The 22,459-nt window shown below is 45.1% G+C and overlaps 1 protein-coding gene across 2 annotated transcripts in view; it reads right to left on the minus strand.

The window, feature by feature from the left end:
• Window positions 1–3,495: 3,495 nt before the first annotated feature.
• The window catches only part of SLC6A18 (solute carrier family 6 member 18), a 32,472-nt gene continuing 13,508 nt past the window's right edge, over window positions 3,496–22,459 (minus strand). Inside the window, exons 5-12 of one of the 2 annotated variants that reach the window (XM_038770412.1) lie at window positions 20,261–20,371; window positions 18,941–19,053; window positions 15,892–16,020; window positions 12,532–12,688; window positions 8,727–8,931; window positions 7,178–7,337; window positions 6,148–6,310; window positions 3,496–3,821 (exon numbers count right to left, since the gene is read on the minus strand). In XM_038770412.1, the coding sequence (XP_038626340.1) occupies window positions 3,615–3,821; window positions 6,148–6,310; window positions 7,178–7,337; window positions 8,727–8,931; window positions 12,532–12,688; window positions 15,892–16,020; window positions 18,941–19,053; window positions 20,261–20,371 (1,245 nt within the window). In that variant the 3' untranslated portion in view covers window positions 3,496–3,614. The remainder of the gene's footprint in view (window positions 3,822–6,147; window positions 6,311–7,177; window positions 7,338–8,726; window positions 8,932–12,531; window positions 12,689–15,891; window positions 16,021–18,940; window positions 19,054–20,260; window positions 20,372–22,459) is intronic. The other variant, XM_038770413.1, reaches the window with a different exon arrangement.

Raw genomic sequence — 22,459 nt, forward strand, 5'->3', positions numbered from 1 at the left:
CACCTGTATATATGTATATATGTTTGTACATATTTATCACTCTATTTATTTATTTATTTATTTATTTTACTTGTACATATCTATCCTATTTATTTTATTTTGTTAGTATGTTTGGTTTTATTCTCTGTCTCCCCCTTTTAGACTGTGAGCCCACTGTTGGGTAGGGACTGTCTCTATATGTTGCCAATTTGTACTTCCCAAGCGCTTAGTACAGTGCTCTGCACATAGTAAGCGCTCAATAAATACGATTGACTGATTGACTGTAATCTCGCCATGGGCAGGAAACGTGTCTGTCAATTCTGTTAAAATGAGCTCTCCTAAGCGTTACAGTGCTCTGCACACAGTTAAGTGCTCAAAAAATACCAAGGATGATAATACCAAGGTCTCCCTGCCACACACACACACACACCTCCATTCCTTCCACCATATTGTACATATCTGTAATTTATTTATTAATATTATGCACCTATCTGTAATGTAATTTATGTATTTATATTACTGCGCATCTCCCCCTCTAGGCTGTAAGCTCACTGTGGGCCGGGAATGTGTCCGTTTATTGTCACATTGTACTCTCCCAAACGTTTAGTACAGTGCTCTGCACAAAGTAAGTGCTCAATAAATACAATTGAATGAATTAATGGGAGAAGAGAATGCCAATAAGTTGCCATGACTAATCCTTTCCGCGTCTCAACCTTCTCTAAGCCCGGATGTGTACTTGGAAAACTCCAATTCGGACAACTCATGCCAACCTATCGGGTCATTGTTGTCTTTAATATTTGACTATAGAGGTGTCCCCCGTGTGACTTTTGGAATGAGGGAGCAAAGGACATCTCGGGACACTCCCGTTTCCAAAGGTGAAGGAGAATTTTACTCCCACACAGTGAGTTTCAGTCCTATTGACTAATTCAGCACTAAACAAGCCCTGGAGGGAGGAAGGGAAGGAGGAGGTGATTGTTTGGACCCTTGAGGAATTGTGTTCGCTATTTAGGTGGCCTGAGGGGAGGGCAGGCTAGTGGGAAAAATGCCGTGGGGTCCTACTTTTTTGGCATTTATCTGCAAAGTTGTTTTCATCTATTTCTTATAAAGGACTATAGGGAGAATCTATTCCGTGACGCTGGACTGTGGACTCTCAGACCGTAAGCTCACTGTGGGCAGGGAATGTTATATTGTACTCTCCCAAGCACATAGTACAGTGCTCTGCACACAGTAAGCACTCAATAAATACGATTGACTGACTGCAAGTCATCTTTTGTCTAATAGGACAATTTTCGAAGTTGAGAAGGAGGCCGCTCTGTGACCTTGGGCGGGTCACTTAAATTCTCTGGGCCTCAGTTACCACATCTATAAAATGGGGATTGGGAGTCCCATATGGGACAGGGATGTGTACAACCTGATTGCTTTGAATCTTCCCCAGTGCTTAATTCAGTGCCTGGTATATAGTAAGTGCTTAACAAATACCATAAAAAAAAAAGGAAAAGCCACACCGTTCTTTTGAGGTCTTGGGTGGAGTTCTTCATTTCAGAAGTGCCTACTTTGCTTCTGAGAAGAAGCAAATTGCTATACTGCCATTCCTGAGTCACCCCAGTTCTGTGAAATAACACATTTCAAAACTAGTAAAACTGCCGATTCCTCATCTACAGGATCTCGAACAGTGCACCGAAAGCGTAGCGCCAAATATAAAATCACCTAAAATAGAAAGTTTGTTCTTTAAGCTTGAATCAGTTCTCAAACCCAACCGATCCTTGAAAGTCCAATGACTTGGGTGGAGTCCGGTTCTGCCACTTGTGTGCTGTGTGACCTTGGGTAAGTCACTTCACTTCTGTTCTTCTTCAAGCTAGCTTCTTTAAGCTTCTTCTTCAAGCTTCACTTCTTCAAGCTAGCTCTCTTCCTCCCTTCAAGGCCCTACTGAGAGCTCACCTCCTCCAGGAGGCCTTCCCAGACTGAACCCCTTCCTTCCTCTCCCCCTCGTCCCCCTCTCCATCCCCACAGCACCTGTATATATGTATGTATGTTTGTATGTATTTATTACTCTATTTATTAATTTTTTTATTTTACTTGTCCATATCTATTCTATTTTATTTTGTTAATATGTTTGGTTTTGTTCTCTGTCTCCCCCTTTTAGACTGTGAGCCCACTGTTGGGTAGGGACTGTCTCTATATGTTGCCAACTTGGACTTCCCAAGCGCTTAGTACAGTGCTCTGCACACAGTAAGTGCTCAATAAATACGATTGATTGATTGATTCTGTGAACCTCAGTTACCTCATCTGTAAAACGGGGATTAAGAGTATGAGCCCCTTGTGGGACACCTGATTGTCCAACCTGATGACCGTGTATCGACCTCATTGCTTAGAATAGTACTTGGAACATAGTAAGCACTTAACCAGTACCAAAATGATTATTAGTCATTCAATTGTATTTATTGAGCGCTTACTTTGTGCAGAGCACTGTACTAAGCATTTAGCACCGTACTAATTATTACTGTATTATTATTCAATCATATTTATTGAGTGCTTACTGTGTGCAGAGCACTGTATTAGTATTATTATCTCAGCTTGTAGATAGTGGAAGCTTTAGTTCATCAAACTTCTCAACAGGAAAAAGCCTCCAGGACCCAACCCAAGAAGGACCAGCGTGGCTCAGTGGAAAGAGCACGGGCTTGGGAGTCAGAGGTCGTGGGTTCTAATCCCGACCGCCACCTATCTGCTGTGTGACCTTGGGCAAGTCACTTAACTTCTCCGTGCCTTAGTTCCCTCATCTGTAAAATGGGCATTAAGACTGTGAGCCCCACATGGGACAACCTGATTACCCTGTATCTACCCCAGCGCTTAGAACAGTGCTTGGCACATAGTAAGCGCTTAATACCGCCATTATTATTATTATTAAGGAGAGCTCTGAGGCCAGCTGAGAATGAGGGGAAGAAGAAAAGGAGCCAATAGCTGAGATTTCTAATGGAGGGACTTAACCTATTGCTATTGGTGAGGGAGGGGGAAAATGTCATTTTTATTAGAAACAGCATGGCCTAATGGAAAGAGCACAGGCCTGCAAGTCAGAGGATGTGGATTCTAATCCAACACGTGTCTGCTGTGGGTCCTTGGACAAGTCACTTCCCTTCTCTGGGCCTCAGTTCCCTCAGCTGTAAAATGGGAATTAAGTCTGTGAGCCCCAGGTGGGACGGGGACTGGGTCTGACCTGATAACCTTATACGTACCCTAGTGCTTAGAACAATGCTTGGCGTGTAGTAAGCACTTAATGAATACCATTATTATTATTATTATTATTATAATGATAGCATTTATTAAGTGCTTACTACGTGCCAAGCCCTGTTCTAAGCGCTGGGGAGGTTACAAGGTGATCAGGTGTCCCCCGGGGGGCTCATAGTCTTCATCCCCATTTTCCAGATGAGGGAACTGAGGAACAGAGAAGTGAAGGGACTTGCCCAAAGTCACATAGCTGGCAATTGGCAGAGTCGGGATTTGAACCCATGACTTCTGACTCCAAAGCCCGTGCTCTTTCTGCTGAGCCACGCTGCTTCTCTTAAAGAGTAACGCATAAGATTCAAATGCACCCCGTTTAGTTCCTACAATTTCCTCCTCCCGCCACAGCCCCGGTTTCCTTATTCACTCCCGCAGTCCCCTACAGTGTCATAAGAACGGTTCTCATAAGGGTTTGGCCTGGAAGTCTGTTTCTTTCCTTTCCACCTGTTGATCAGGTGGTAGAGGGCGACGGAGGGAATGCTGATACAAGCACAGAGCGGTAGTAACACGCAGATAGCCTGTACCCACCCAGGGTACATCTTCTCTTGCTTGGTGGGAAAATTCTCCTGCGGGGAGGAAAAGAAAACAAGATGCTTCAAAACTCGCTCGGCTGAAACGGTTTGGGGGCAAGGAGAGGGCTTTTTATTAAAAAAAAATGGTATTTGTTAAGCACTTACTATGTGCCAGGCACTGTACGAAGTGGTGGAGTACATACAGCATAATCAGGTTGGACAAAATCCCTGTCCCACATGGAGCTCACAGTTTTAATCCCCATTTTACAGATGAGAGAACTGAGGGTCAGAGAAGTAATAATAATTGTGGCATTTATTAAGCACTTATTATCATCATCAATCGTATTTATTGAGCGCTTACTATGTGCAGAGCACTGTACTAAGCGCTTGGGAAGTACAAATTGGCAACATATAGAGACAGTCCCTACCCAACAGTGGGCTCACAGTCTAAAAGGGGCTTGTACTAAAAGTGCTTAGTACAAGCACTGTACTAAGAACTGGGGTGGCTACAAACAAACCACATTGGACACAGTTCCTGTCCCATGTGGGGCTCACAGTCTCAATCCTCATTTTACAGGTGAGATAACTGAGGCCCAGAGAAGTGACGTGACATCCTCAAGGTCACCCGGCAGACACGTGATGGACCCGGGATGGGAAACACCGGTCCTTGCGTGTCTCGTCTGAGATTCTTTGAGGTAAGGGGAGCAAGGGGGCTTTCCTAAAGCTGGAGGGAAGTCCAGTCACCCCACGACTTCCAGGGGCAGCCCCCTTTAGCAGCTGAGCAGGCCAGCCAGGAGGCTAGCAGGATGCTGGCTGGGGTGGAAAGGGGAAATTCATCAATTCCTATTGCACCGAGGGCAATGAAGATAAGGGCTGTGATAGAGCGAAGGTCCAGAGCCAGATCTCCAGGGTCACCGATCGGAGGAATCCTGGCCTGAAAACTAAACTTCTGTGCTTAATTAACCTCAGCTGACCAAGCTCAGATCACTCTCAGCCACTCAGCAAGGAGGATGCAGGTTCCCTGATTCTCCTTCTGTTTCTGGTTAGGGCAATTCAGGCATGGGAGCATGAGGAAGGGGAAGAGGAAGGGGAAAAGGAAGGGGAAAAGGAAGGGGAAGAGGAGGTAATCTCTTTGCCCCTAGCTTTGTGAGAGAAAGGGATCTAGACACTGATTCACAAGGCAGCATCTCCTCAAGGGCTGATGTGCTATTATTGATGTTGAATTGTTTTTGTGCTTTGTTGTTCTTAATAATAGTAACTGTTGGGTAGGGACTGTCTCTATATGTTGCCAATTTGTACTTCCCAAGCGCTTAGTACAGTGCTCTGCCCATAGTAAGCGCTCAATAAATACGATTGGTGATAACTGTTATTCTGAATAATTATGCTTAATCCTTATCATTACTCTCCTGAGTGCTTAGTACAGAGTCCTGCATGCAGTAAGTGTTCGATAAATACAGTTGACTGACTGTTCAGCTCGTTGTGGGCAGAAAATGTCACTATTGTATTGCACTTTCCTAAGCGCTTAGTACAGTGCTCTGCACACAGTAAGCACTCAGTAAATATGATTGACTGAATGAATGAGTGAATAATAATAGTGGTAATTAAGTGTTTATTATGTGTCAAACACTACTAAGCACTGGGGTAGATACAAGTTAATCAGATCCCACATGGGGCTGACAGTCTAAATAGGAAGGAGAACAGGTATTCTGCAAAGGAGGGAACTGAGGCTCAGCAAAATTAAATGACTTGCCCAAGGTGTCCTAGCAGATAAGTGGTGGAGGGGGAATTAGAACTCTGGTCCTCCAACTCCAAGGCTTCCACTAGGCCACATTGCTTTTTTCCCCCCATTAATAATAATAATAATAATAACAATAATTTTTGTATTTATGAAGTGCTTACTATGTGCTAAGCACTGTTCTAAGTGCTGGGGAGGTTAAAGGTGATCAGGTTGTCCCATGTGGGGCTCACAATCTTAATCCCCATTTTACAGATGAGGTAACTGAGGCACAGAGAAGTTAAGTGACTTGCCCAAAGTCACACAGCTGACTTTTAGACTGTGAGCCCAATGTTGGGTAGGGATGTCTCTATATGTTGCCAATTTGTACTTCCCAAGTGCTTAGTACAGTGCTCTGCACATAGTAAGCGCTCAATAAATATGATTGATTGATTGACAAGTGGCGGAGCCAGGATTTGAACCCACTAGGTTGGGTGACTTTTCTGGGGAGGGATGTTCCCAACAGATGTCTTCTTTAGTCTCTCCAAGCCCCGACTAGAGTGCTCTACAATTTGCAGGCTCTCAGCGAATTTAGTAACAATGAAAAAAGGGAGGTGAGGCAGAGGAAGATGGTGAAATTGCTCCCTGGGGGTCCCCAAGACGTACATAGTGTGGGTTCCAGGCACCGTAACTGGGCTGTTTCTGGGTCTGGAGGGCGAGGAAGGCCAAAAAGATGATGAGCATCAGCAGAGGACTGACAAATTTCCACGCCACTTGCCAGTAGAGGTTAGGTCTCCGCCCTGTCATCCACTCCAAGTCATCGCCGAACCTGTGAATCAACAAAAGAGCATCAGTCAGTCGTACTTATTGAGAACTTACTGTGTGCAGAGCACTTTACTGAGCGCTTGGGAGAGTCTTGTCTTACGCTGTTGAGTCGTTTCCGACCCATAGCGACACGACGGACACATCTCTCCCAGAAGGTCCCGCTCTCCATCTGCAATCATTCTGGTAGGATATCCATAGAGCTTTCTTGGTAAAAATCCAGAAGTGGTTTATCATTGCCTCCTTCAGTGCAGTAAACTTCAATCTCCGCCCTCGACTCTCTCCTGTGCCGCTGCTGCCCAGCACAGGTGAGTTTTGACTTGTAGCAGATTGCCTGCCACTTGCTAGCCACTGCCCAAGCTGGGAATTAACTGGGTAGGCCTCTGTTTGTTTCTTTCTCACCATAGCCCAGACTGGGAAAGTACTGGAAACCCTCCAGGTGTGACCATGAGAGGGGTGGGAGAGTTCACTACAACAGTATACAGATTCAAAGCATTTACCTTGACCTCCCCTTCCCTGTTTCGTCGTTGACGTCTTCTAGGCTCACCACTTTGATGTTCTGAGCTTCTCAGCTCATTAGAATCAATTTTTTTCTTGTTGTTTTTTAAATGGTATCTCTTAAGCACTTACCACGTGCCAGGCACTGTACTAAGCATTGGGGTAGATACAAGGTAATCAGGTTGGACACGGTCCCTGTTCGACATGGGGCTCACAGAATTAATCCCCGTTTTACGGATGAAGAAACTGACGCCTAGAAGTGACTTGCCTGAGGTCACACGGCAGGCAAGTGGCAGAGCCAGGATTCAAACCCAGGTCCTCTGACCTTTGCCCTTTCCACAAGGCCATGCTAGAAACGTGACAGAGTTGATCTTACCTCTTCATTCCGTAGACATAAGCGATTCCAATGAACTCAAAGAAAGCCAGGACTAACAGGGACAAGGAGGCGCCGTACTTATCAAAAATCTCAAGCCAGTAGCTCCCAGATTGCAGAGTGAAACAGAGAGCTATGAGGAAGCAGGCCAGACAGATGACGCCTGAAGGAAAAGAAGATTTTGGAGACAATGAGGAGGGGGTCCGGAGCTTGGGAGTAGACAGAAGCAGAGAATCCTGGGTTCTGGAATGATCTGGGATGGGATGGAGAGGGGTTCTTAATAATAATAATGATAATAATAATGATACTTAAGTGCTTATAGTGTATCAAATGCTAGGCTAGATACAAGGTAATCAGGTTGGACAGAGGAAGCAGGCCAGACAGATGACGCCTGAAGGAAAAGAAGATTTTGGAGACAATGAGGAGGGGGTCCGGAGCTTGGGAGTAGACTGAAGCAGAGAATCCTGGGTTCTGGAATGATCTGGGATGGGATGGAGAGGGGTTCTTAATAATAATAATAATAATAACGATACTTAAGTGCCTACAGTGTATCAAATGCTAGGCTAGATACAAGGTAATCAGGTTGGACAGAGTCCCTTTTTCACATGGGGCCCCCCATTTGACAGATGAGGTAACTGAGGCCCAGAGAAGTGAAGGGACTTGCCCAAGGCCTCACAGAAGACAAGAGGTGAAGCTGGGATTAGAACCCACATCCTCTGACTCTCAAGCCAGAGTCCAGCCATGGGATTCATCCTAATCAATCAACCAGTGCTATTTATTGAGTGCTTACCGTATGCGGAGCATTATACTAAGCGCTTCGGAGAGAGAAGAAGCGTGGCTTAGTTGCAAGAACTTGGGCTTGGGAGTCAGAGGTCGTGGGTTCTAATCCTGGCTCTGCCACTTAGCTGTGTGACTGGACAAGTTCTTGGTGCCTCAGTTACCCCATCTGTAAAATGGGGAATAAGACTGTAAGCCCCACGTGGGGCAACCTGATTATCTTGTATCTCCCCGGGGGCTTAGAACAGTGCTCGGCACATAGTAAGCGCTTAACAAATACCATGCTTTTTAAGCACTTCGTACAGTGCTCTGCACAAAGTAAGTGCTCAATAAATATGATTGAATGAATACAATATAACAGAGTTGATAGACATATTTCTTGCCCACAGTGAGCTTACAGTCTAGAGGGGGAGCTGGACATTAATAGAAATAAATCAGTTAGGCTTCTGTACGAAAGCTTTGTGAGGCTGAAGGAGGGGGTGAATAAAGGGTACATGTCCGTGAAGTGGACTTTACTCTCATTCCCTGAACCCTCTGAATTCGGGGAGCGGGTGGCTGGAGTGGGAGGAGGAAGACAAGGCCAGAAGGTGAAAAGTTCCAGGAAGCTCACCGTCATCAGGGGATGTGTCTATTAATAGCGTACTCTCCCAAGCGCTCAGTAAAGTTCTCTGCATACTGTAAGCGCTAAATAAATACGACTGCACGAAGGAATGAATGGAAGGACAGTCCCGCGAGGCCGGAGGGGTATTTAGAAGACTAGCAAACATCAGCTTACCGGATAGAACCTCCTTGGGGATGGATCTGGACAGAAAGCGAGTGTCGAGGAGGGGAGTCAGGACCCCTTCTATGTTCCCAAACATCGACGAGAGCCCCAGAGAGAACAGCATGCCGAAGAACAGAAGAGCCCAGGCCGGGGAGCCGGGCATGCGGTTAATTGCCTCCGTGAAGACGATGAAAGCCAGGCCAGGGCCCGATGCGCTCTGTGGGTGACACGGACACAATCCCGCTAGCCACCTTGGTCGCCGAGAGCTTTGGGATGTTTTTTTTTAATGGCATTTGTTAAGCGCTTACTATGTGCCAGGGACTGTACTAAGCACTGGGTTAGATACAAGTTAATCAGGTTGGACATAGTTGCCGTCCCACCCAGGGTTCACAGTTTTAATCCCCATTTTGCAGGTGAGGGAACATTAAGCACCCAGTCATTTCACTTCTCTGTGCCTGTTACCTCTTCTGTTAAATGGGGATTAAGAGGGTGAGCACCATGTGGGACAGAGATTGGGTCCAGTCTGATTAACTTGTATCTACTTCATCATCATCATCATCAATCGTATTTATTGAGCGCTTACTGTGTGCAGAGCACTGTACTAAGCGCTTGGGAAGTACAAGTTGGGAACATGTAGAGACAGTCCCTACCCTACAGTGGGCTCACAGTCTAAAAGGGGGAGAGAGAGACATTTGTCCGCTGCATGGGGATAGAGCAAGGGCCTGGGCGTCACAAGGTTTGCTGCCATTTGTGATCATCATCACCAATCGTATTTATTGAGCGCTTACTGTGTGCAGAGCACTGTACTAAGCGCTTGGGAAGTACAAGTTGGCAACATATAGAGATGGTCTCTACCCAACAGTGGGCTCACAGTTTAAAATGGGGAGACAGAGACATTTGTCTGCTGCATGGGGATAGGGCACGGGCCTGGGAGTCACAAGGTTTACTGCCATTTGTCATCATCATCATCATCAATCGTATTTATTGAGCACTTACTGTGTGCAGAGCACTGTACTAAGCGCTTGGGAAGTACAAGTTGGGAACATATAGAGACGGTCCCTACCCAACAGTGGGCTCACAGTTTAAAATGGGGAGACAGAGACATTTGTCTGCTGCATGGGGATAGGGCACGGGCCTGGGAGTCACAAGGTTTGCTGCCATTTGTCATCATCATCATCATCATCAATCGCATTTATTGAGCGCTTACTGTGTGCAGAGCACTGTACTAAGCGCTTGGGAAGTACAAGTTAGCAGCATATAGAGACAGTCCCTACCCAACAGTGGGCTCACAGTCTAAAAGGAGGAGACAGAGACATTTGTCTACTGCCTGGGGTTAAGGCACGGGCCTGGGAGTCACAGGGTTTGCTGCCATTTGTCATCATCATCATCAATCGTATTTATTGAGCGCTTACTGTGTGCAGAGCACTGTACTAAGCGTTTGGGAAGTACAAGTTGGCAACATATAGAGGCAGTCCCTACCCAACAGTGGGCTCACATTCTAAACGGGGGAGACAGAGACATTTGTCTGCTGCATGGGGATGGGACACGGGCCTGGGAGTCACAAGGTTTGCTGCCATTTGTTGTCATCAGTGCTTGGCACATAGTGAGCACTTAATAAATACTATTTAAGTGCTGTAGGGCTGAATGAGGGGTGAATAAAGAGTGGAGATCCAAGAGCAGGGGACTCTGCTATGTGTTCCCAAATATTTCCCGGAGTATGTTCTACTGACTGTTTTCAAATACCTAGGAAAACATTCTGCTCATAGTAGCAGTCCAGTAAACACTGATAAAAATGATGATGATCTTCTGTCCCCAGATCTCCAAGCCCATTTCCAACATAGACATATTTGTACATATTTGTTACTCCATTTATTTATTTATTTTACTCGTGCATATCTATTCTATTTATTTTATTTTGTTAGTATGTTTGGTTTTGTTCTCTGTCTCCCCCTTTTAGACTGTGAGCCCGCTGTTGGGTAGGGACTGTCTCTATATGTTGCCAACTTGTACTTCCCAAGCGCTTAGTACAGTGCTCTGCACACAGTAAGCGCTCAATAAATACGATTGATGATGATGATAGACATTTGAGTTGCCCCTGTCAGCTGAGCATGTGGGTACTTGAAGTATGTCGGGGAGAAGTTATTATGTAACTCACCCAAGTTCATCTATCAATTGTGAAAATCAGAGATAGAATTAAAGGACGTTTTTTCCAGTGCTCTCCTTTTCACCAATGAACTATTAATTATTATGATTATTATTTTTTGCTATCCTTGATGACTTTATTTTCTGGGGATTTAAGACACACGGAACTGGATTGGGAATCATGTCAAGCAGGGAAATCCTGGAAAAGACATTTACATTCATTTCACATTTAGAATTTAAAACCTGGAGCATTTTGGTGATTTGTTATCAATTATTTTATTTACTTGTATTTATGACTGACTACTAGCCTTTTAAACTATTGCAGAGTTGTTCGTGTTCAACTGTATGCACCCATTATTCCCACTTGACTCCAAGATATGCAATGATTTATTTCCCCAAAGGTTCTAGCCTGTGAGCTTCCTGTGGGCAGGGGATCAGTCTGTTTATTCATTCATTCATTCAATCGTATTTATTGAGCGCTTACTGTGTGCAGAGCACTGTACTAAGCGCTTGGGAAGTACAAACTGGCAACATAAATGGATGGTCCCTGCCCCCAAACGGGCTCACAGTCTAGAAATTCATTCAGTCATATTTATTGAGCTCTTACTGTGTGTGCAGAGCACTGTACTAAGCGCTTGGAAAGTACAATTCAGCAACAGGTAATTGTTTACTGTTATATTGTACTCCCCCAAGCGCTTAGTAAAGTGCTTTGCAAACAGTAAGCGCTCAATAAATATAATTGAATGCATGAATGAATGAATGGCATTCTGCTCACTGAAGGTACCTAGCTCATAGTAGTAGTTATTTTTCTGAGATTTTTAAGCACAATCAGTGTTGGGATACTCAGCCAGTCTTTTATTGATTGTGGCCTACAATCACCCAACTCTGGCTCTCATCTGACTTATTTATGGAACATTTCCTTTCAGAATCTGAGAGGCTGCTACCGCAGAAGCAGAATGGTCTAGTGGTAAGAGCCCGTTTTGACTGCCTGTTCCCCCATTCTAGACTGTGAGCCAGTTGTGAGCAGGGATAGTCTCTATTTGTTGCTGAATTGTACTTTCCAAGTGTGTAATACAGTGTTCTGCACATAGTAAGCGCGAAATAAATACAATTGAATGAATGAAAGAGCACAGGTCTGGAAATCAGAATACCTGGGTTCTAATCCTGGTTCTGCCGCTTTACGCGCTATGTGACCTTTGTCGAGTCACTTAACTTCCCTCTAGACACTAAACTCGTCCTCTAGACTGTAAGCTCATTGTGAGTAGGGAGTGTGTCTGTTTATTGTTATTTTGTACTCTCCCAAGTGCTTAGTACAGTGCTCTGCATACAGTAAGCGCTCAATAAATATGATTGACTGACTCTAGGCCTCAGTTTCCTCATCTGCAAAATGGGGATTAAATCCTACTCCCCTTTTCATCATCATCAATCCTATTTATTGAGCGCTTACTGTGTGCAGAGCACTGTACTAAGCGCTTGGGAAGTACAAGTTGGCAACATATAGAGACAGTCCCTACCCAACAGTGGGCTCACAGTCTAAAAGGGGGAGACTTAGACTTTCTTAGACTGTGACCTCCAGGTGGGTTCGGGACTGTATCCAACTTGATTTTTTATCTACCCCAGCGCTTAGTACAGTACTTGGCCCATAGTGAGCGCTTAACAAGTACCATTTTAGTACCTGGTCAAGGAAATCCTGTAACCTGCAGCTTCTCAGTCTGAGACCAGTGAGTCGGCCTGGCTGGGTTGAGTTCAGGTGTCCGAGGAGATCCAAATAGTTGTGTCTCTGGATACTATGTTCAGGGAAGTCGAACTCATTGGTGATGCTTATGATGTTTCTGTCCGAGAGATTAGCAGATTAATCAGTCAATTGATTATATTTTTTAAGGGCTTACTGTGTGCAGTGCACTGTACTAAGCGAGCGCTCGAGAGCCGAAACGGTATGGCTAGAGTAAGGGCCCGGGAGCCGGAAGGATCTGGGTTCTAATCCTCACTCTGCCACGTGTCTGCTGGGGGACCTTGTGTTAGTCACTTCACTCCTCTGAGCCTCAGTGACCTCATCTATAAAATGGGGATTAAGGGTGTGAGCCCATATCAATCAATCAATCAATCAATCGTATTTATTGAGTCCTTATTGTGTGCAGAGCACTGTACTAAGCGCTTGGGAAGTACAAGTTGGCAACATATAGAGACAGTCCCTACCCAACAGTGGGTTCACAGTCTAAAAGGACTGCGTCCTTGTATCTACTCCAATGCTTAGAACAGTGCTTGGCACAAATAAGCACTTAACAAGTGCCGCAATAATTAGTATCACTGAGAGAGTGTAATATAAAAGAGTTGGAAGACATGTTCCTTGCTCACAAGAAACTTATGGTCCAGGTGGCTTGGTAAGCATTTCTTTGAGAGTTCAAAAAGATGTCCAGATGAATTAAATGCCCAGTAAGGGATGAGATGGTTTTATTATTGCTATAAAATAATTGGGGAGGGGTGTTTGTAGATGCACAGTACTGGAGGGGGGATTTCAAAGCACCATCAGAGGTTAATTGTGGCGTTCACTTCTAAAAGACCATCTAGACATGTAGCTTTGCACTCTTTTATGAGATGACCTCCATCCTCCTGCAGTCCAGGGACCTAGCTGGACATTAGCAGCCTGTTTTTGGGGGCGGGGGGGGGGGGAGGATGAGGGATGACCTCTGCCATAGGTCATAATCTGATCAAATCTGAGTGGAAATAGAAGACCTTCCATTTCCTCCCTGATAGGGGAATCGAACATCTGAGCAGGCAAATTTCCAGGCAAGGTTCAGGCTGGGTGCAATGACCTCTTTCTTTGACTCATCCGGTTGTTAAGTTCTCTGGGCAGTTGCTGATCTCCCCTGAGTTCGTCCCAACCTTTACCCCCCCAAATCTGAACCGGTGAGTAAGCAAGCCAAGGAATCGGAGGGGACAACTCCTTCAGCGGAGGGGACCGGCTCTGAGATCCAACTCCCAGACAGTCTGGTCCCTTGCATTCACTTCTGCTATTTGGGCCCCTAGTTCATTCGTTCATTCAATCATATTTATTGAGCGTTTATTGTGTGGAGAGCACTGTACTAACCGCTTGGAAAGTACAATTCAGCCACAAATTAGGAACAGGAGGTGTATAAGAAACCAATTTCTCCTTTTTATGCCCCTCAAATATTCTCTTTTGAGGCCTTGAAGATCTTAGGGGGCCAGATAAATAGGAGAGTTTTTGCAGGAAGCAAAATTCTCTTTTTGTCCACCCCATATATTATCTTTTCAGGCCTTGAAGGTTTTGGGTACAGAAAATAAAGTAGGTGGTATAAAGGAAATTTCCTCTTTTTCACCTCAAATATTCTCCTTTGTGGCCTTGAAGACCTTAGATGGAGTAATCAAGCTGGAGATTATTTGCTTGAAGCCTATCAGTCTGTGATCGGGTCTTGAGCGCCCATGGAGTGGTGGCAGTGTAGAAGACTCCCAAGCTGCCAGGGATTCCTCTCCTTGCTGCCAACAGGCTGTGGAAGAGTTGTCAAGGGTTGGCCTTTTGTCCGTCTGTTGAAGGCAGCGATTGCTGATAGCTCCGAGCCGGAGTTTAGGGGGCATCAGTCCATCGATCGATCGATCGAGCGCTCACTGTGTATCTCACTGGCCTGGGAGTCAGAAGGACCTGGGTTCTAATCCCGGCTCCACTACCTATCTGCTGTGTGACCTTGGGCAAGTCACTTCACTTGTTTTTTTGTAATTGGCATTTGTTAAGCGCTTACTATGTGCAAAGCACTGTTCAAAGCGCTGAGCACTTCTCTATGCCTCACTTCTTCTGGAAAATGGGGATTAATAGTGTGGGCCCCATGTGGGACAGAGACTGTGTCCAAACTGATTAACTTAGGGGAAACGGCCGAGGCCTAGAGTAATGGGGGAGTCACAGGGAGACGAACAGAGGTAACCGGAAGCCTGTCATGTTTATTACTCTATTTATTTATTTATTTATTTTACTTGTACATATCTATTCTATCTATTTTATTTTGTTAGTATGTTTGGTTTTGTTCTCTGTCTCCCCCTTTTAGACTGTGAGCCCACTGTTGGGGACTGGCTCTATATGTTGCCATCTTGTACTTCCCAAGTGCTTAGTACAGTGCTCTGCACACAGTAAGCGCTCAATAAATACGATTGATTGATTAACTTGTATCTACCCCGGCTCTTAGAACAGTGCTTGACACACAGTAAGTGCTTAGCAAGTACGATTATCATTATTCTTATGCAGAGCACTGTACTAAGCACTTGGGAGAGTATAATACAACAGAGTTGGCAGATGATGTTGATGATGGTTGGTGATGATGTTGATACTTTCATTCATTCATTCAATCGTATTTATTGAGCGCTTACTGTGTGCAGAGCACTGTACTAAGCGCTTGGGAAGTACAAGTTGGCAACATATAGAGACGGTCCCTACCCAACAGTGGGCTCACAGTCTAGAGATGCTCTCTCTGGAAGGAAGGCACCCTATCCAGGCAGCATGGCATAGCAGATAAAGCACGGGCCTTGGAGTCAGAAGGTCATGGGTTCTAATCCTGCCTCTGCCACTTATCTGCTGTGTGAACTTGAACAAGTCACTTCACTTCTCTGTGCCTCAGTTACCTCATCTATAAACTGGGGATTAAGACTCTGAGCCCCATGTGGGACAGGAACAAGTCACTTCACTTCTCTGTGCCTCAGTTACCTCATCTATAAACTGGGGATTAAGACTCTGAGCCCCATGTGGGACAGGGACTGTGTTCAACCTGATCGACTTACATCTATCCAAGCACTTAGAACAGTGCTTGGCACATAGTAAAGTGCTAAACCAGTACCATAACCATTACAATTATTATTATTATTGTTATTAATAAACCCTGGACTCCGAGCGTGAGGTTTCCAGTGTAAATCCTGTAAATTGCCTGGGGAAAAAACTGCTCCGCAGTTGAAAGTCTGCCTGAGTCATGAGGAATCTCCTTGCCTAGTTGGAGATTCTCTTCATGAGGGCGTTTCTGGGCCCCCAGAAACCCACCTGTCCACACAATCCCAGTAGCCACTAGTCGCCTTGAAGCCCAGGACAGAGAACACTGCGATGGAGGCGTAGAGGGATGTCATGCTGTTGATTAGAGTTATGATTACAGCATCTTTTTCGCAGTCATTCCTGGAAAAAAAAAATCATAACAATGGTATTTGTTAAGCACTTACTATGTTCCAGGCACTGTACCAAGTGCTGGGGTGGACACAAGCAAATCGGGTTGGATGCAGTCCCTGTCCCGCGTGGGACTCACAGTCTCAATTCCCATTTTACAGATGAGGTAGATGAGGCACCGAGAGTTGGATGCAGTCCCAGTCCCACGTGGGACTCATAGTCTCAATCCCCATTTTACAGAAGAGGTAACTGAGGTACGGAGAAGTGAAGTGACTTCATACAGCAGACAAGTGGTGGAGCCAGGGCTAGAACCCATGACCTTCGGCTTCCCAGGCCCATGCACAATGCTCTACCCACTACTTTCTGCTGCTTCTCTTGTGCATAGTGTACTGTATTAAGTGCTGAGGTAGCTACAGGATAATTGGGTTGGACACAGGGACTCACAGGGGGCTCACAGTCTTAATCACCATCTTACAGATGAGGCAACTGAGGCACAGAAAAGTGAAGTGATTTGCCCAAGGTCACACAGCAGACAAATGGCAGAGCCAGGATTAGAAACCAGGTACTTGTGACTCCCAGGCTGGTGCTCTTTCTCTGTGTCTCAGTTAATAATAATAACAAAAATGGCATGTGTTAAGTGCTTACTATGTGCAAAGCACTGTTCTAAGCACTGGGGAGTTTACAAGGTGATTAGGTTGTCCCACGGGGGGGCTCACAGTCTTCATCCCCATTTTACAGATGAGGTAACTGAGGCACAGAGAAGTTAAGTGACTTGCCCAAAGTCACACAGCTGACAAGTGGTGGAGTGGGATTTGAACCCGTGACCTCTGACTCCAAAGCCCAGGCTCTTTCCACAGAGGCACACTGCTTTCCCTCTTCTGCTCAGAGGGGATTCAATCCCTGTTCTCCTTCCTACTTAGACTGTGAGCCCCACGTGGGGCCTGATGATTTAGATCTACCCAAGCAGTTTGTGCAATGCTTGACAAAGAATAAGCGTTTAACAAGTAACACAATTATTATTATTTTATCCTGGGCGAGAGGGGCCTCTCTGAGGCTCTGAAGGCCTGATGTTCAAGAGAGTGAAGAGAATCCCCTCCCACAGTGTCCTAGGCCTTGGGGCAGGGGACACAGCAGCTCCAAACATAAATCCATTTAATGTGACCCGACAGCAGTGCGGCCTAGAGGAAAGAGCACAGCTTGGGAGTCAGAAGGGCCTGGGTTCTAATCCTAACTCCGCCACTTGTCTGCTCTGTGACCCTGGGTAAATTACTTCACTTCTCTGGGCTTCTGTTCCCTTATCTGGAAGATGGGGATTTAAAGACTGTGAGCCCCATGTGGGACAGGGACAGTGTCCAACCTGACTTGCCTGTATCTACCCCATACTTAGTACTCTGCTTGGCATATAATAAGCTTTTAACAAATAATGATATTAATGATGGCATTTGTTAAGCGCTTACTATGTGCAAAGCACTGTTCTAAGCCCCTTCCTTCCTCTCCCCCTCGTCCCCCTCTCCATCCCCCCATCTTACCTCCTTCCCTTCCCCACAGCACCTGTTTATATGTATATATGTTTGTACATATTTATTACTCTATTTATTTTACTTGTACATATCTATTCTATTTATTTTATTTTGTTAGTATGTTTGGTTTTGTTCTCTGTCTCCCCCTTTTAGACTGTGAGCCCACTGTTGGGTAGGGACTGTCTCTATATGTTGCCAACTTGTACTTCCCAAGCGCTTAGTACAGTGCTCTGCACACAGTAAGCGCTCAATAAATACGATTGATGATGATGATGATGATGATGAAGCGTTGGGGAGGATACAAGGTGATCAGATTGTCCCACGTGGGGCTCACAATCTTAATCCCCATTTTACAGATGAGGAAACTGAGGCTCAGAGAAGTGAAGTGACTTGCCCAAAGTCACAAAGCTGACAAGTGGCGGAGCAGGGATTTGAACCCATGATATCTGACTTCCAAGCTCGAGCTCTTTGCACTGAGCCACGCTGTTTCTCAATACGACTTAACTCAATAAAACTTAATACCAATACCAATTCCACTTAACCACTTAACAAATACCACTGAACTGCTCCATGCCTCAGTTCTTTTGTTCTCCCTCACTGTTTCTCAATACGACTTAACTCAATACAACTTAATACCAATACCAATTCCATTTAACCACTTAACAAATACCACTTAACTGCTCCATGCCTCAGTTCTTTGGTTCTCCCTCCTATTTAGACTGTGAGCCCCAGGCGGGCAAGCACTGTGTCCAACCTAATTCATTTGTATCTACTCCAGTGCTCAGAGCAGTGCCTGACACATAGTAAGTGCTTAAAAAATGCCATTAAAAAAAATCCAGCCTATTCACCGGTGCAAATCTGAGATCCAGAAGGCACCACCTGACATCCCTGAGCTCACCTCCTCCAAGAGGCCTTCCCAGACTGAGCCCCCTTTTTCCTCTCCTCCTCCCCATCCCCCCGCCCTGCCTCCTTCCCCTCCCCACAGCACCTGTATATATGTTTGTACAGATTGATTACTCCATTAATTTGACTTGTACATTTTTACTATTCTATTTATTTTGTTAATGATGTGCATCTAGCTTTAGTTCTATTTATTCTGATGACTTGACACCTGTCCACACGTTTCGTTTTGTTGTCTGTCTCCCCCTTCTAGACTGTAAGCCCCTTGTTGGGGAGGGACCGTCTCTATATGTTGCCAGCTTGTACTTCCCAAGCGCTTAGTACAGTGCTCTGCACACAATAAGCGCTCATAAATATGAATGAATGAATGAGTGGGAATGGATTTATTCATTTATTCAACCGTATTTATTGAGCGCTTACTATGTGCAGGATTTATCTTGCACCACCCTATGATCCCACAAAACCCAACAACCACCCCTTGTGGGGTGTATATAGGCAGAAACTATACTTACTTGGGTTGATTGTAACTGGAAAATGCAATGAAGCCCCCGGAAGCCAATGAGAGTGAGAAAAAGATCTGAGTAGCAGCATCTAGCCACACTCGAGGGTTCTGAAGAATCTGCATCTGGAAACATAGAAATCCGTCATTTACGCGGCCCCCACAACCTCAAAGCCTTATTGAAGTCACCTCTCCTCCAAGAGGTCTTCCTTGACTAACTCCTCATTTCCTTTTCTCCCACTCCCTTCCGCGTCACCCTAATTTGCTCCCTTTGTTCATCCCCCTGCCTCCCTCAGCCCCTCAGCACTTATGTCCATATTGGTAGTTTATTTATTTATATGAATGTCTGTCTTCCCCTCTTGACTGTAATAATAATAATGATGGCTTTTATTGAGCGCTTACTATGTGCAAAGCGCTGTTCTGAGCACTGGGGAGTTTACACGGGGGGCTCACAGTCTTAATCCCCATTTTACAGAAGAGGTAACTGAGGCCCAGAGAAGTGAAGCGACTTGCCCAAAGTCACACAGCTGACAATTGGCGGAGCTGGGATTTGAACCCATGACCTCTGATTCCAAAGCCCAGGCTCTTTCCACTGAGCCACACTGCTTCTCCGGGGACTGTAAACTCTTTGTGGCTGTAATCTCCGCAGCATTTACATCCATATAGGTCATTTATTTATTTATATTAATGTCCGCCTCCCCCACTAGACTGTATAAGCTCACTGTGGGCAGGGAATGTGTCTGTTATATTGTTATATCGTGCTCTTCCAAGTGCTTAGTACAGTGCTCTGCACACAATAAGCACTCAGTAAATACGATTGATTGATAAAACCTTGAAAGCCCAGCTCGCTTGACTCCTAGGGGCCTGAAGGACAACCTATCTTCTCCCCATTCCCAACAAGACACATGGAATGTGAAAGGGACCATGATTTGGAGAAGCAGCTTGGCTCAGTGGAAAGAGCCCGGGCTTTGGAGTCAGAGGTCATGGGTTCAAATTCCAACTCCGCCAATTGTCAGCTGTGTGACTTTGGGCCAGTCACTTTACTTCTCTGGGCTTCAGTTACCTCATCTGTAAAACGGGGATTAAGACTGTCCCTTTGGGACAACCTGACCACCTTGTAACCTCCCCAGCGCTCAGAACAGTGTTTTGCACACAGTAAGTGCTTAGTAAATGCCATTATCGTTATTAAATGGGTCCAGGACCCCCAAAGTTTGAGCACAGCTTTTCCGAAACCTCCCTCAAAAAGGTTTACCGAAATGCCCTCCTAGCTTAAACGGGGATAAATTGGGAGGAGAGAGAACTGGAGTGATTCAGAAGGCAAACCGTTACTTACATTAGGGGTGAAAAGGTAAATCAGTCCTTCGGTAGCTCCCGGCAGGGTGAGTCCTCGAATGAGGAAGATGGTCAGGACCAGATAGGGAAATAGGGCGGTGAAATAAATTGCCTACACGAAAGATAAAACAGACAGAAAGGAGGAACAAAATGCAAGTTTGTTCACCAGGGTTAGGATTGCATTTTCTGATGTTTCAGCCAACTTGTACTTCCCAAGTGCTTAGTACAGTGCTCTGCATATAATAAGCACTCAATAAATACGATTGAATGAATGAATGAATGTTTAAAAGAAAAAAAACACTAAATCAACCAGTCAGTCATATTTATTGAGTGCTTTCTTTGTGAGGAACACTGTACTAAGTGCTTGGGAGAGTATCATGTAATATATGGAATTGAAAAAGGATTTCCTTGGAAGGTGATTATCACCAGTTTTGTATCCCAGGGAAACTCAATCAGTGGTATTTACTGAGTGCTTACTGTGTGCAGAACACTGTAGTAAGCGCTTGGGTGAGTACGATATAACTGAGTTGGTAGACGTGTCACCTCTCCACAGTGCACTTCTCCAAGACATTTTGGTTCATCATTTCTGCTGCTGCCATCTTCTCTCCTACCCTGGAAACCCAAGTTGCTCTGACTCCAATCTATCAGGGGTATTTATTGAGCGCTTACTGTGTGCAGAACACAGTGCTAAGTGCTTGGGAGATTACAATCCAAGCATCATAGGAGAAAGTCACCAGGCAGTGTTGCCTAGTGGAAAAAGCACAAAACTGGGAGTTGGGAGACCTGGATGTGAGTTTCTGCTTCTGCCCCTGACCTGCTGGGTGACTTTGGGCAAGTCACTTAACCATGCTGAGCCTCAGTTTCCTCACCTGTAAAATGGGGATGAGATAGATTACGAGTCCTGAGATCAAACAGCTTTTGTCTTTTTATTGTTATAATGTACTCTCCCAAATGCTTAGTACAGTGCTTTGCACACAGTAAGTGCTCAATAAATATGATTGAAGAATAATGATAATAATTATGGTGTTTGTTAACGCTTACTAAGTGCCAAGCACTGCTCTAAACACTGGGATACTAATAATGATGGTATTTATTAAGCGCTTACTATGTGCAAAGCACTGTTCTAAGCACTGGAGTACTGTTCTAGATAGATACAAGGTAATTGGATAGTCCCACATGGTGCTCATGGTCTCAATCCCCATTTTACAGACAAGGTAACTGAGGCACAGAGAAGTTAATGGCTTGCCCCCAAGGTCACAAAGCAGACGAGGGGCGGAGCCAGGATTAGAACCCATGTCCTCTGACTCCCAAGCCTGTGTTCTTTCCACTAAGCCATACTACTGTGTGTGAGACTCAGTGTGGCTTAGTGAGAAGCAGTGTGGGCTGTGGGTTCTAATCCCGGCTCCACCACTTGTCTGCTGTGTGACCTTGGGCAAGCCCACTTAACTTCTCTGTGCCTCAGTTGCCTCCTCTGTGAAATGGGTATGAAGTCTGTGAGCCCCACGTGGGACAACCTGATGACCTTGCATCTACTCCGGCGCTTAGAACAGTGCTTGGCACATAGTAAGCGCTTAACAAATACCGTAATTATTATTATTTATTTATTTATCTGTCTTGTATGTACTCCAGCACTTAACACAATGCCTGGTACATATTATGGGCTTAACAAATGCCATCATTAGTAAACCTTGCCCACGCGAACAGGTAGTTGTCTGAGAGGGAGAGGCCCGATCGAGGCTTTTCAGACCGTGAATGTGGTTAGCCCCTCACACCTGGGAAGAGTAGCCTAATGGTTAGAGCCTGGGCCTGGGAACCAGAAGGACCCAGGTTCTAATCCCAGCTCCGCCGCTTGTCTTCCGTGTGATCTAGCTGTGTGACTTTGGGCAAGTCACTTCACTTCTCTGGGCCTCAGTTCCCTCATCTGTAGAATGGGGATTAAGACTGTGAGCCCCCCGTGGGGCAACCTGATCACCTTGTAACCTCCCCAGCGCTTAGAACAGTGCTTTGTACATAGTAAGCACTTAATAAATGCCATTATTATTATTATTATTATTATTATTATTAAAGGCCAGGGAAAGATATATATATATATATATCTTGTCTATGTATCTGTATATATGTATATATGTTTGTACATATTTATTACTCTATTTATTTATTTATTTATTTTACCTGTACATATCTATTCTATTTATTTTAC

The sequence above is a fragment of the Tachyglossus aculeatus genome, chromosome X3, assembly GCF_015852505.1.
Source record: "Tachyglossus aculeatus isolate mTacAcu1 chromosome X3, mTacAcu1.pri, whole genome shotgun sequence".
In the NCBI taxonomy this organism is placed as follows: Eukaryota; Metazoa; Chordata; class Mammalia; order Monotremata; family Tachyglossidae; genus Tachyglossus; species Tachyglossus aculeatus.